Source organism: Eschrichtius robustus, chromosome 16 (assembly GCF_028021215.1).
Source record: "Eschrichtius robustus isolate mEscRob2 chromosome 16, mEscRob2.pri, whole genome shotgun sequence".
In the NCBI taxonomy this organism is placed as follows: Eukaryota; Metazoa; Chordata; class Mammalia; order Artiodactyla; family Eschrichtiidae; genus Eschrichtius; species Eschrichtius robustus.
Genome location: NC_090839.1, coordinates 28,367,689 through 28,382,806, shown reverse-complemented (window position 1 = coordinate 28,382,806; position 15,118 = coordinate 28,367,689). Strand labels below are relative to the sequence as shown.

Sequence of the window (15,118 nt, the reverse complement as noted above, 5' to 3'; positions counted from 1 at the left end):
GGGACAAGGCCTAGAAGAGTCCAAGCTGCTCAGTCCCTTCCCAGGCAGGGTGCTCCTCAGCGGCGGGCCCCAGCCCCGGCAACCACTAGCACAGACTGCTCTCGGGTGTTTTCGCGCTCCGTGTGCCAGGCCCTGGCATTCCTGGCATAAACCCATTATCAGCTCTAGGAATAAGTACTATTATTACCCCTCCGTTTTCAGAGCAGGAAGCTGAGACTCCAAGAGGCTGCTAACCTTGGGCCGGAACCGGGTCTCTCTGATGCCAGGCCCTGGCTTGCACCGACCACATTGTCCTGGAATTCTTTGTTTACAGCTCGCCTTCCCCTCTGGGCTGCAGAAGGCCCTGAGTCTCATTCATGGTTTTATTTTACTCCCAGGGTCGTCTATGTCAAAACCTGCCTGAGGAGCGAATGAATGAATGCGCCTTCCAAGGAAGCCCCCTCCCCACCTTCCGGGCCCAGTTCACGCCCTATTTGGCTCCTCCAGGTCTTGCTGGAATGGGAGGGGGCTGGACTGAGGAATTTCAAGCCGCCTGAGGGTCCAGAGCAGAAGAGAGGGGGAGGGGGGGGAAGCGAAAGTGAAGGGAGCAGGAGCCCCTGTGAGGAGGCGCAGACAGGGAAGGAAATCTCCCGGTAATAATTCATCGGCTCAGGAAGCAGCAGCTTGGCCTGGGGCTGTGTGTGGGGCTGGCCCTGCAGGGAGGGGGCCTCGCAGCCTCCTTCTCCTCCTTCCCAAAGCCCAGCCTGGCTGGGGTCACGGTCAAATGAAGGGGGGGAGAGCCAGGTGTGGGAACAGACCTTCCTGAAGACCCTAGGGCCTGAAGACTTCAGGGACTGCTCTCCCAGCAGCCAGCTCCCCATCTCTCCCCCATTCTGGCCTGGGTCTGGGAGCCAGGAATGCACAGCATGGCAGAGCTGGGAGGCATCGTCAAGAAAACTGATGCCCAGAAGGAAGATGGAGCCGAAACGCACCTAGAAACCTTGCGACTTCACTCCCTGTGCTCTCTCTGCCGCATGGGCTGCCATTTGGGCTAAAGAGAAAGTTATTGTCAAGGCCAAGCAAATATAGGCTTGGCCGGTCCCCAGGATGGAGCTGGGAAAGGGGCATGAGCAACCTGGGGACCCCAACAACCATCATCAGCTCAGTAATTCTTCCCAGGGCCTCTGAGGAAGAGGACATGTCAGATGTCAGGCTGAACAATCTAAGGTTTTCAGAAGGAAGGAAGGCAATGAGGGAAGATATTTCCCCCCACCCCCTCTCTTCGTAAGGGTGAGTTTTTTGAGGGGGTGGTGTTGGCACTTCAAGCAGAGGGAAGGGAAGTGTGTGGATTTGGAGCCAGGGAGGCTGCTGCAGTCCAGGATGGGATTGTGGGGAGTAAGGGAGAGAAACTTGCATTTTACTGGGGTGGAGACAGGACAGGGCTGATAGTGGGTCCCAAACAGGCTGGGGCCACTGCCCTCACTCACCCTGAAGGCCAGAGCTGTCTTATCTGTAAATCAGGGGTTCTTCCCCACAACTTCAGCAGAGGAAAGTAAAGATCAGTAAAGCACTCAGCACTGTGTCTCGCACAACCATTTTGGTGGTAGGACCTCAACCAAAATGTCAACTCTGTGAAAGCAAAGAGTTTGTTTTGTTCACATCTCTATTCTCACCTAAAACCATGCCTGGCATAGCAGGGACCCAATAAATATTTGTTGAATAAATGAATGAATGAATGGAGTTACTGGCGTTTGTGTGTTTTGTTTTTGTTTTGCTCTTTTTTTTTTTTTTTTTTTTTTTTAAGTTTGTCGTCAGGGATGTGACACCATCAAGCCCTTATTTGGAAAGTTTATAGTGTTTCTCCAACTGTTCTCCACTGACACCACCATCCTGTACATAATGCAGAATCCTGGGTCGGCTGAATCAGATTGGGGGGAATCCGGGAATTTATCAAGTCAAAAGCCCCCCCTTCCCTAATTCTTACACGAAAGTTGCAGAACCACAGTATTAGAATTTGAGGAAGGAAAAACCCGAGCTGGTTTCTCTACAATCTTCTTTTCGAACGAGGAAACTGAAGCCAGGAGAGGAAAAGGGACCTGCCCGAAGCCTCCCTGCGGTCTAGGCTGAAGATGAGTCCGGATCTGGGAACAGCCCACTCCACCCACCCAACCCATTCCGACCCCCGGCTTTTGCCCCGCTCGCCCGCGGGGATCCAGAGCCTTCAGGGCGGGCCACCAGCTCGCGGGCCGCTTTCAACCTGGGGAACTGGGGCGAAGGGCCCGTAGCCATTGGCCGGGGCGCGGCGGGCGCCTCCCCATTGGCCAGGGCGGAGCCCCCCCGCCCCGGCCGGGGCGGCCTCGGGACTGGCCCCTCCCTCGGCTATAAGGCGGTGGCCGGCTGAGCCGTGGGAGCGCGCGGGAGCGCACGGCGGGGCGCGGCAGACGCTGGGACGCGGCGCACCAAGGGAAGCGGCCGGCCGCCCATGGCGTTCGCGCTGCTGCGCCCCGTCGGCGCGCACGTGCTGTACCCGGACGTGCGGCTACTGAGCGAGGACGAGGAGAACCGCAGCGAGAGCGACGCCTCCGACCAGTCGTTCGGCTGCTGCGAGGGCCTGGAGGCGGCACGGCGCGGCCCGGGCCCCGGAGGCGGGCGGCGGGCGGCCAGCAGCGCGGGCCCGGTGGTGGTGGTGCGACAGCGGCAGGCGGCCAACGCGCGGGAGCGGGACCGCACGCAGAGCGTGAACACGGCCTTCACGGCGCTGCGCACGCTCATCCCCACCGAGCCGGTGGACCGCAAGCTATCCAAGATCGAGACGCTGCGCTTGGCGTCCAGCTACATCGCGCACCTGGCCAACGTGCTGCTGCTGGGCGACGCGGCCGACGACGGGCAGCCGTGCTTCCGAGCGGCGGGCACCGCCAAGAGCGCGGTCCCAGCCGCCCCCGACGGCGGCCGCCAGCCGCGTTCCATCTGCACCTTCTGCCTCAGCAACCAGCGCAAGGGGGTGAGTGCGCGCGGCGCTCCAGTACTGCGGCCGCAGGGTCAGGGAACGGGCCTCTTACGGAGCAAAAGAGGGGCCGAGACCCCAATGAAGAGAGGGGGAAGAGACGTGGAGTCGTCGAGGGTGCGGCCCTCCAGGCCCAGAGTTTGGTGTGGAACAGAACCGCTCACAATGTTCCCCAAACAAGGGGCGCAGGGAAGCCCAGAGCTCGGGCGTGATTTAGAGGATGGAGATTGCTCATCGAAGGACACCCCCTCCCACTAGGAGTGTGCTGGGAAGAGCGTGTGGGGAAATCATAACAAAAGCTATCATTTATTGAGCTCTTCCTATGTACGGGCGCGCATTCCTGGTCTTTCTTTTTACCTTCACAAGAACCCCATCAGGCAGGTAGTTCTGCCCGTTTTATCATTCCTGGTCTTTCTTTTTACCTTCACAAGAACCCCATCAGGCAGGTAGTTCTGCCCGTTTTATGACTGGTGAGGACCTGGGGCTCAGAGGGGTGCCCACATTACTCAGCTCGAAAGCCAGAATGCAGGCTCTGGGTTTGCTGGGTATGTGTTGCCCTGAGCTGCCCTTACCGTAAAATAATTGTCCCGTATCCTGAGACTGACCCAAGGGCAGGAGACTGAGAAGAAAAGGGGATGCACACCCCCAGTCAAGAGCCTGAGGTACCCAGCTGATGAGCAGTAGGTGTGAAGGAGGGGGTCTCTTGAGGATACCCAGCCCCCAAAGAGATGGAGTGCTGGGGAAGGGCACTGTTGAGCCAGCCGGGCAGAGCTGGAGGTAAGCTCCTGTGGTCTGTCCTAAGTAAGGATGAGAACCAGGCTGGTAGGGGACGGACGGGGGTGAGTAGCAGCAGAGGTTGCTGGGGGGTGCTCCTGGTTGAAAGCTGGTTCTTCTGCACAGGCCCCAAGGAGCCTGCTTCACCCCCAGCCTTTCCCCTTTCTGGCCTGGGCTTTTCTTAGAATAAGGAGGCTTGTCTTGTGACAGCTTTGGATTCTAGCAGCTACTATTTACAGCTGGGGAAACTGAGGCTGAGAGAGTCCCTGACTGGCCCGTGGCCTTTTGGAAAATGAAAGAGCCTGGGGGCACAGGGAACTCTGCTCAGTATTCTGTAATAACCTAAATGGGAAAAAAATTTGAAAAAGAATAGATACATGTATAGGTATAACTGAATCACTTTGCTGTACACCTGAAACTAACACAACATTGTTAATCAACTATGCTCCAGTATAAAATAAAAATTAAAAAAAAAAAAAAAAAAAAGGCATGGGGGATTGGAGTCACGCCTCTGGGTCCCCTAGTCTTTGGTTCTCACAACTTCCCCAGCTCCCCTCTTCACTCTGTTCTGGGGAAGCCTCTGTGTCCTGGCCTCAGACTACCCCCTTCTGGCCTCTCACCTGCCATTGTTGCCTCAGTTTCCCTAAGTCAGTCTTTTTCGGTTCAGATTTGAACTCTCTCCAGGGTCCCTGATCCTCCCAGCTGTGGGCCCTGGTCTGTGGGCCCTCGGCAATACTCCCTGACTGCTTTTCACCTGTTCACTCAGTTCAGCAAACCTTAACTACCCGACAGCTGTTTTTTGTCGACTCTGAAAACATTCCCAGAGAAGCAGGTTGTAGATGCCCATCCACCGCCGTCAGGAACTCCCAGTGCGGGGCCAGGGCAGGGCCTGGAGGTGAAAACAGGGATGTTGTGGTCTGATGGGGAGGGGGGTGCACAAAGGGACTGTCAGGGCCAGAGGAAGCCCCTGACCCAGTGGCTAAGTTCCTGACAGAGGCTTGGGGATGGAAGCAGGCAGGTTGAGGCAGTAGGGGAAGATGTTCTAGGAGCAGGACACAGAGCTAGAGCCTAGAAAAGGAAAAGGGTAGACGTTGAAGGTGGCAATGCATAGAGGGGAGGCGAAGACTGGCCAGTGACAGCAGTGTCAGCAGTCTTGATGAGCACTGATCTCTCGTGCTAAGCGCTCTCCACATGTTACCATTAAAACCCCCCCGCAGCTGGGGAAGGAGGTGCTCTGGTTATCCCCAACTGCTTAGAGATGATGTCACTGGTTCAGAGACACCGCCCATGATGGAGTCAGGATTCGAACTCAGGCCTGCCCAACTGGGATGTGGAAAAGGTTAGTATGGGAGGGCCCTGTAACAACAGGCCTCGGGGAGAGGGTGTGTCCATCAGGTGCCTGCCCCCCACAGCAGGTAGGCTGGGGGCTTCTCTGCTGGTCTCAGGCCTGTCCCGCAGATCACAGGGCCTCGCCTGGGTCTGGCTGCTTCCCTGGGATCTGTGTACAGGACCTAGAACCCAGCCAAATTTGGCTGTGGGAGCCATGCTCTCAAGCACACAGGCTCCTCTGGGAATAAGCAAAAGGGGTGATCCTGGCTGGCTGTGGCCCCCAAAGACTTGAGGACTCGACTAGAAGAAAACTGGCTGTCTTGGGGAGCCTGTGGGAGCCTTCCTTCTCAGCTTTGGTGACCAGAGAGCTCCAAGGCCCCAGACCCTATCCCTTCACCCTGAGCCACCACCTCGTTCCCAGCTGGCTGGTCTGGGGTTGGGGTCACCGTGGAAATAGCTCCCTGTAGCATCTTCCTGTTTAAGGAGGGGTTAGGTGTGGCCCTCTGTGGTAGAAATAGCAAGGGGAGGTGGACAGGAGGTTCTTGTCTCTGCCCTGTTTTCCCTTTTGTTACCTGGGGGTGGCGGTCAGATAGGATCATCTTGTAAGGCCTTCCCCACTTGGCGTACCAGCTCAGGAGCAGAGGTGGCACAGAGGGCAGTGGGGCAAGGAGGTGCCATCACCAGATGATGCTGATGCTAATACTTGTGAACATTCATGGAACACTTACTATATCCCTGACACTGTGCTAAGGGCTTTACCTGCGTTAACGTGTGTAATCCTCACAGTAACTAACTTTACACATGGGGAAACCGAGGCTCAATGAGCTGAAGTCACTTGCCTGAGGTCTGACAGGTAATCCAAGACAGAGCAGGGGTTGAAGCCCAGGTCTGTTTCACTCTAGCCACCTCCTAACTACAGTGCTTCCCAGAGCCCTTGGCGCTGAAGCACAAAGGGACAAAGAAGCTGGGGCCTAGTCAAGGCTTCTTCTAAATGCAGTTGGCAGTTTACAAGCCTCTTTCACAGCTGCGGTTGCATTTGATTGCACCCTGGGGTGGCAAGTAGAATCATTTTGTCCCCATTTCATAGATGAAGAAACCGAGGTTCAGGGAGCTGAACAGTCCCAGCATCCTCAGGGGACACAGGTCTCGCAATGACTGCCAGACTTGGTGTGCAGGTGGCTCTCCCTTACCCTGAGGACTTAAAGTGAAAAGGTGGGAGGCCGGTTTTCTGTCCTCCAACCTCAACACTGCACCCCCCACCCCCATCCGCCCTTCTCAGCCACTGTTGCCAGAGTTTGTCTGAGAAGCCCAAGCCCCAGGCTCTGCTGGGACTGTGGCCTCAGCCCTCAAAATAGCCCTGCCTGTGAATGAACACGCTGTCCCTGGGCCCGGAGAGCCTCAAGGGAGGCTGGGCTCGCATCTGGATGGATCTGCCCCAACCTGGGCCCAGGAGTGGAGCGGGGCAGCGGGCAGAGCTCCGAGATGGTCAGCTGTTTCTCTAGATGGCTGAGAAAAATGCCGGTCCCATTATCTCCTAGTCAGGCTCGGGGGTGAGCATTTACAGTGGGATTTCAGACACCATTGTGTCTTGGAAACGGGACAGACTGTTGGACAACATGGATTTTTCTAGCCCAGCCCTTTTTACCAACTGGCTGGGTGCCTCTGAGACAGTCATGCAACGCTGGAGGCTGCAAAAGAGGGGGTACTCTAAGGTCTGTGATCTCGCTGGCTTACAGTGAGGATGAAACCCACATGTCAGACCTCAGAACAGTGGGTAGAGACTGCCCCTGCAGTGTGAGGGACAGGTGGCTTCCGGGGCTGCCACCATTAGCTCGTCTTCCAGTGGACACCCCTGATCCAAGCAGCGTTGGTTGGCAACTGCTCCACGCCAGTCCCTGGGCTGGAACTGGGACTACATAGTGAAAGACTTTCCCCGACCACCCCCTTGAGCTCCCAGCCTGATGGGAGAACACAAGAGAGACCCCATCTTCCCCTTCTGGGTTTTATCCTGGCCCCAGAAAGGCAAGAAGTGCTAGGCAATTGCAGGAATAGAGAAATCTTCCTAGAATAGGACCAGAGAGCATATTCCTGGCAGAGGGAACACCCTGAATGAAGGCAGGGAGGCCAGAATTCCAGAATCTACTTTTGAGGTTGACGAGTAGGCCACTGGGTATACAGCCAGGCAGTGGGAGAACCACTGTGGGGTGTGTTCTGCCCTTGAGTGTAAAATACTCTGATTTAAACTATATTGGATTTTTTTTTTAAGCAACAAATCGCACGAGGAAGAAATGAAAAAAGTAAAAAAGTATATAGAGTTTAAAAAAAAAAAAAAAAAAAAGGCTTCCTCCCATCCTGTCTCCTCATCACATTCCTCTCCTCTGAGGAAACCCGTTAGTGATTTCCCGTGTGCCCTTCTCTCTGGACATCTCAGCACACAGGAACATGCACTCAGTCCTTGCTTTCGTCCTTAAACGATATTAGTCCATAAAGAGTTAGTCATCCCCTGTTAGTCCATATAGAGTTTCTTCTGCCTTCTGCAAGAACTTGATTGTGCAGCTAACCGATTTTTTTATCAAGTCCCCTGTTGCTGGACACAGAGGTTAGTTCCAGTGTTCATGATGACCCAACTGAACTCCCTAATACCTCTTTCTCTCTTCCTGCAGGGTAGCCGTCGTGACCTGGGGGGCAGCTGCTTGAAGGTGAGGGGGGTGGCCCCAGTTCGAGTGCCTCGGAGATGAGCCTGGACCCCTGTGTCATTTGCTCCAAGCAGGACCCTGAGAAGGAGGCCAGAGGCCAACCACTGGGCGAACAGGGGAAGACCCCAGGAGCTGAACCCAGGTCCCTTCTTTGTGTAGGGACCAGAGGACAATGGCCTGGGCCCATGACCCTCTGAGCAGGCCCCCTAGGACATCTCCACCCCACCCTGGAGAGCCGTGAGGACCCATCCAGCCGGCCCGAGCCCTGGCTGGTCAGAGACAAGGCAGAACTTTTGGAAAAACAAAGACTGTTGTTGACAGAGGATGTGTGCGTGTCTGTGCATGAGTGTGGGTGTGTGTATGAGAGAGAGAGAATTGATGGGTTTAAAATAAAAGGTATTTTTAAGTAAAAATTGTTCCCAGCTGAAGAAGGGAGGGGCCTGGGGACATCAGAGGTCAGAGGTGGCCCCTCTCCTGGACCTTGGAAGAGACACAGGTGTCACAGGTGCCACCCTGTGCCCTGGAGGGGGTGGAGCTGGGGGAAGGCAGGGGACCCCCCTCTCTAGAAATCGAGATAACCAATCTTTCCTCACTGTCTTCTTGAACAACTGTTGGGTGTCTGGTGTGGTTGGTAAAAAAAAAAAAAAATCTTAATTTTATTTATTTTTGAATAAGGAATATATTCATCCACATGGTTCAAAATTCAAAAGGTACAAGAGGGTATGTGGTGAAAAGTCTCCCTCCCTCTTGTCCTCCGGCCACAGTTCTCCCGCCGCAGGCAGGCTCAGCCACTAGTTTTTTTGTGACGTCCCTATTCCTTGTGAATAACCAAGCAAATACAGAAATATACATATATGTTTTCTTCCACTCTTTACACAAACAGTAGCATATTGTACCCACTTTCTGCTCCGTGCATATTTTTTTTCCTTAATCTAGCTTGGGTGTTATCCCAAGTCAGTACATAAAGGTAAAGGGTATCTTCATTCCTTTAGTAGCTGTTTATTCCATTTTGTGAACATACCATACTTTAACCCATCCCTTATCCACGTCTTTACAAACAGGGCTAGGTAGGCACGTGGTTTTTCACATGTGCAAATGAGTGTGTGCTAACGGGATGCTTTTGCCCATGTTGGAGCTGAGACGATTTAAAGAAAAAATGACAGGGCTTCCCTGGTGGCACAGTGGTTAAGAATCTGCCTCCCCATGCAGGGGACACGGGTCCGAGCCCTGGTCCGGGAAGATCCCACATGCCGCGGAGCAACTAAGCCAATGCACCACAACTACTGAGCCTGTGCTCTAGAGCCCGAGAGCCACAACTACTGAAGCCTGCGCGCCCAGAACCGGTGCTCCACAACAAGAGAAGCCACTGCAATGAGAAGCCCGCACACCACAATGAAGAGTAGCCCCTGCTCGCCGCAGCTAGAGGAAGCCCACGCGCAGCAATGAAGACCCAACGCAGCCAAAAATAAATAAATAAATAAATTTAAAGAAACAATGACATCCAAAGGCACGTGGCTGGCACATGGCAGGGTGACAATGTGAGGTCTGTCCACCTGTAAAGCCCAAAGTGAGCTTCCCTTGCCCTGGAGATGCCCCAGATTGGGTGCCAGCCCCTGTGACCCTGATTATTCTCCCAGAAGCCCTGGGAGGTGGGGGCCGGTGTTTCCCCGTCTCACAGATCTGTCCCTGTGGGGCTAGGATTGGAGAAGCTGGGGAGGCTGGAGGCAGGGGAGACAGGGAGAGGGGCCAGGAGAGGAGGCAGAGCCAGGCAGCCACCCTTTCCTCCAGGTACGTTCATATGCCTATTTTTTAATCTATTTTTTTAATAGACACTTATTTAGTGTTTACCAACTGAAGCCTGGCTCTACATTCCATGCTTGTATCCACTCTGCTCTGTCACCCCCTGTATTCGACCCTCGGACAGAGCCTGAGGTGGAGCTGCCCATTTTGCAGATCAACAAACAATACCCCTTCGGGAGCTAATTAGGAAAGCACACTGTACCCCCAGCACCTACCCAGCTCCAGGTCCAGGCAGCCCCTGGCAAAGCCACAGGAAAAGGACTGTGACCTTGTCAATGGCAGGAAACCTGGGAGTGGGGACAGAGCAGACCCTTGGGTGCTCTGGGCTGGAGGCCCACTTCTGCCACCAGATTTGCTGGATGACCCCGGAGAAGTTGCTTGACCCCTCTGGCCCTCCCTGGCCTAATCCCTAACCAGCAAGAACAGTTGGGACAGAAAAATAATTATTTGTTTTGCCTTAGTCGTTCTTAATAGACTATGCACTGGGTAAATAATGTAAGTTGTATCCAATAGTATGCAGTGAAAAGTATGTACCTCCCTCAGGCTCCTCCCCAAAGGCACTTCTGCTGTTTCCTGTGTGTCCTTCCAGAAATGCTCTATACTGATTACTAGTTCTGAAAAAGTATTTATAGATTTCTCTGCTTATGTTTTCATTGTAAAAAAATTCAAATACTGCAAGACCCTAGAAATATCACCCATCCCAAAGACAACTACAGTTAACGTAGTAATCCTGAAGGATTTTTGTAAAACACGTACACTTAAACAATCATTTACAGCATACTAAGTTAACACTTTTTATCAAAGTATAATATACCTGCAGGACAGTGCACATGCCATTAAGTTACTTTCACAGACTGAGCACACCTGCGCACCCAGCATGCAGATCAAGAAATGCAATTAGCAGCAACCCAGGAGCCCTTCTTGCACACCTACCCATACTAGGTTCCTTCAGTTGTATTCCCCTTGAAATAGACATCACACGGTGTTCACAGTTCAGAAGACACAAAAGAATAAACTGGCAATGAGTTTCCTTCCAGCCACTCAGTTCCAGTTCTCAGAGGCAATTCTGGTAACCAGAGTCTCAGAGATTCCTTCAGAGACAGTGTTTGCAGATACAGGCAAGTCACATACATCTTGTTTTTCCACATGAGAGGTAGTATTTTACACACTGTTCTGCACTTGGATTCTTTTCTTTTCCTTAACAGTACACCTTCAGTGTTTAAAGAGCTGCTTCATGCTTTTTCGCAGCTGCGTAGTGCTCCGTTCTGCACATTTTGCTGCTTGCTGTCTTCCTGGGGCCTCGTTCCTGGGTAATGGACAGTTAATGTCTCGGGGCCCATGTGAGCTACAAGGCCAGCCCAACACACATGACCTGGGAGAGGCACAGCTGTGGACCAGTACCTCTGGGGGCCATTTGCCTAACATCACTGTCCCCAACACACAAGCTTTCCACCTTCAGGATGGGCCAACCCAGCCAGGCTCCTCCAGGCTGCCTGAGCGAGGGCCGACTCGGGACCAGGGGATTTAAAGGAGCTCAGGGAGAAGAAACCCAGGGCTGAGGTGGGTGGAATGAGCAACTTCAACCAGGCCACCTTGGACCCTGAACAGGAGGCCTAAATATCAGGGTGCACCCTCCACCCAACCCTTATTAGACACAAGGAGCATCATCACAAGAAGGATGTCAGAGTCCATCATTTCACAACGAGAAGCTGAGCCGTACGGACGAAGCAACCTGCCCGAGGTCCCCCAGTGAGGCCCTGACTGTGCTGGGCCACCGGGAACCCAGGTCTTCCTGCCTACCACTCAGGACTCGCTTCTCTAATTCCACAGCTGCAAGTGGGAAGGACTCAGAAGTCGCCCATGGCGATGGAGCAACTGAAGCCCAGAGAGGGACAGCGATGAGCCAGAGTTGCACAACATTTGGAGCTGAGCTGGGCTGAGAACGCAAGGTACCTCCCTCCAGCCCAGGGCTCCTCCACCACATTAAGCTCCCCTCATTGGCCCAGGCCACTTCCATTTTATGAGGCTCCTATTAGATTAAAACAACAAAAACCCCACAGAATAGAATTCTAAAAACTCTGAACATATTTGGTAAGTTAACTCTTAAGCAACCATATACAGTCACAAGTATGATGCATTATCATGAGAACGTTAGAGGCTTTACAAAAACATCAGTCCACGGGACACACGTGTACGGCTGAACATCTTTGTTCAACCCTGCCTGCATCTCCTGCTATTGTGTATTTTACCTCATCTGGACTTGATATCAGAAGTCTAGACCTGGACAGCAAAATGCAACATGCCCCTGGGCTGGATCCTGTCCTGCAGTGGGGTGATGCTATAGAGGACGTTACTGGACAGTTGACAAAACTGGATTAAGAACAATAGATGAAAGTATTATATCAATGTTACATTCACTGAATTTACTAACAGTATGGTTATGTAAGAGTATATCCTTGTGCTTCAGAAACACACCCTGAAGTATTAAGGGGTAGAGGAACATGATGTAGATGACGTACTCTCAAATGGTTCAGGAAAAAATAATCTGTGCGAGCGAGAGAAGGATAAAGCAAATGTCCCAAACTGTTAAAACTTGGTGAATCCAAGTAAAGGGTATATATGAGTTCTCTGTACTACTTTTTGTCACTTATCTGCATGTTTGTAGATGATTGCAGAGTGAGTAGTTAGAACAAAGTCAAGATCTTGGCCCTAGGATGTGAGGCCTGCCAAACGGTCTCCTGGCCCCCTCTGACCTGCCCTGCTTCAGCTGCCCCAACAGAGGATGGAAAACATCCCCAGTGGACCCAGGCATCCCTTCCCATGACTCTCAGGCCCCTGTGCCCTTCAGAAGGCTAAGGTGGGCCCAGCCCCAGAGCCTCCTGCCACCATGATTTATGTCCCTGTGAACCTCAGCAGCTGTGAGCACGGGTCCCGCCAGGCGGCCTGCTGGGGGGCCCAGCGTTTGCCTCTCAGCGTGTCTAATCCAGACCAGACTTGTAGACCCCATGGGCCTGGGATCAGGCTCCCAGGGGGCCAGGGTCAGAGGGTAGGCCAGCAGGGCCTGGAAACTGGGGAGGTGCTGAGGGTGAACTGGCTGGAAGGCAGGAGACCTGGCCTGGTCTAGCTTGGTCACTGCTCCTGTGTGACCAAGGGGGGGTGTCTGCCTCTCTCTGGGCCTTGGTTTTCCTCATTTTAGCACAGCCTGCACACAGTAAACCAGAAGGGCTTTGTAAACTGGGACAGACTGGCCTTATGGGAGGGAAGACTGGTAAAATTTAGGAGTTGATGTTTTCTGAATGCCCAGATCCTCTAGGCTTGGAAAAGTGCCTGACTTTTTTGAGGGCCTACAAGGTTTCAGGCCTTGGTCTGCACACTTTACATAAGTTAATTAGTGTAGCCTACTCAACAAGTTATTGCTCCATTTTATAGATAAGGAAACTGAGGCACAGAGAACATGCCCATGTTCACCTGGCCCCTGGTAAGCAAGTGGATTTGAACCAGGTGTTCTGGCTGCAGAGCCCCACTGGGTTTTCAACCACTGGCCAACACCCCCTCACCAGGTATGTACCCAATCCTGTAAGGGCCTGACTGAACCTGGGCTTCCAGAACAAGACAGATAAGTCATTCCCCCAGCCTGGGTCTTCACCTCTGCTCAGGGCCCAGCCTGCACTGGGGGAATCAGAGTCTGGGTTTGGGTCCAGGAACCTGCATCTCCCACCGGCTCGCAGCTTTGCCGACACTCCCAGAACTGGAGAGACTCAAACACAGGGTTTTGGAGGGTTTAAATGGAAGGGCCTGGAGTTCATCTCCTTAGAACCCCTCAGGTCACCAAGGGGGACACTGAGGCCCAGAGCAGGCAAGGTGCATCCCCAATATCACATAGCAAGTCAGAGATGGGCCAGAACCAGTCACTGTTTTCACTGCTTGGTGACACCACACCCCCTCGTCCCCACGCCGAGCAGCAATAAGCATGAGAGTCAGAGGCACCGCTCTGGGTGACTCACAAGTATGGCCTCACTTAATCTTGCAACAACCCATGTAAGTTGGTACTGTTGTCATCGCCATTTCATAGACTAGAAAACAAGGCCCAACGTCACCCAGCTCAGCACTGGCACAGACGTGATTCAAACCCAGAGGGTCTGGCTCCGGATCCCAAGGCCTGAGCCACAGCAAGGAGGTAAACCTCAGCAGGAGGCACAGGATAGAGTTTAACATCATAGACCTACTTAAGGTGGCTGGCTCAGCCTGTCAGGCAATCAGTCAACAAACGTGTATTGAACTGCTCTGTGGACCACGCAAGGCTCTAGGGATGGCCAGAGAATAAGACAGATGTGGTGCCTGCTCTCACGGGGGCTGAGGTCTATCAGAACAACAGGCTCTGAGCAAATAGTAAAAGTATGACGGGTGCTTCCAAGGTGCGTGGGGATGTGTGAGTGGGAGAGAGTAGAGGAAACGTAAGGACGATGCCTCTGAGGCAAGAAGAGGTTTCGCCGAGTGTGAAAGGTTCTGCAAAGCTGTCCAGGCCACCCCTGCATGAGATGAGTGATGGGGCACCTGTGGGTCCCTGGATCTCCCCTGAACGTAACCTGATAATCCCTGACACGTCTCCTCTGAGCGCCCAGAGCGGCTCTGAGAAGAAGTCAAAGCACGGCGAGCCTCTGCGGACAGAGAAGAAAATAATGGTGAAGGCTCACAGAGCACCGCATCTGTGCCAGGCATGGTGTGAGCCCCATAACTCACCTACTCCTCCCAACCCCGTGAGGCAGGGGCTGTTAGCGTCCTCATGGCTCCCCAAGGGCACACAGCCACTGAATGACAGGTCAGGATTTGGACCCAGGCATGCAGAGTCGAGAGCCACCCCCTTAACCTCCCTCCTCTGTTGCCCACGTGCTCAGTGTCGAGGTTCCGAGGCAGGAGGCAACTCTCCCCAGGCCACTGAGCTGGGCCAGAACCCCTGCTCACGACACCTCTGGCTGCCACCACGCGGCAGCATCCCAGGGCCTCCCGCAGTGCCAGCAAATAGTGGGTGCTCAGCAGGTACCTGCTGCAGGACCAAGAGGCTCGTCTTCCAGAACAAGACAGAAAAGGTCATCCCACCAGCCTGGGTCTTCACCCCAGCCCACACAGGGGGATTCAGGGTCTGGGTTTGGGTCCGTGAACCTGCATCACATCGTGCGGTCTCGTATCCACCCTGCAAGGTGGGTTTTACCCATTTCACAGATGGGGCTCAAAAAGGAGCAGTGGCTGGCCTGAGGTCACACAGCTAGGAGTGCAGTTAGACCTCGAACCCAGCTCTGCGATTCATCCCATCTGTAGAAACCCGTGCCTGGAAGCTCAGAAGATACTGGCAACGGGCCTTTGGCCATAAAGGAGAGAGGGACGGGCTTAGAGCTTAGGGAAGAGAGAAGGCGCTGACCAGCTGGGAACTCCGTGGGAACGTCTCTTGCCCCCAACCCCACCCCACCCCAGCGCGTCCCCCCAGGCAGCAGCCAGGGCAGGGTGAGGAAGGGGTCAGGGAGGCGGGCCTCGGATTCCC

General features: G+C 53.8%; 1 protein-coding gene across 1 annotated transcript; it reads left to right on the top strand.

Moving 5' to 3' along the window:
• The first annotated feature begins 2,394 nt into the window (after window positions 1-2,394).
• Window positions 2,395-7,824, top strand: TCF15 (transcription factor 15). Its single transcript, XM_068524619.1, has 2 exons — window positions 2,395-2,980; window positions 7,750-7,824. Exons 1-2 carry the CDS (start codon window positions 2,462-2,464, stop codon window positions 7,822-7,824), a joined length of 594 nt encoding a protein of 197 aa, XP_068380720.1. The 5' UTR covers window positions 2,395-2,461.
• Window positions 7,825-15,118: the final 7,294 nt, after the last annotated feature.

Excerpts from the sequence above, each read along its gene's own strand:
- TCF15 (XM_068524619.1), top strand. The coding sequence starts at position 2,462 with ATGGCGTTCGCGCTGCTGCGCCCCGTCGGCGCGCACGTGCTGTACCCG. Across the intron at positions 2,981-7,749 it reads TCAGCAACCAGCGCAAGGGG|GGTAGCCGTCGTGACCTGGG; the intron begins GTGAGTGCGCGC and ends CTCTTCCTGCAG.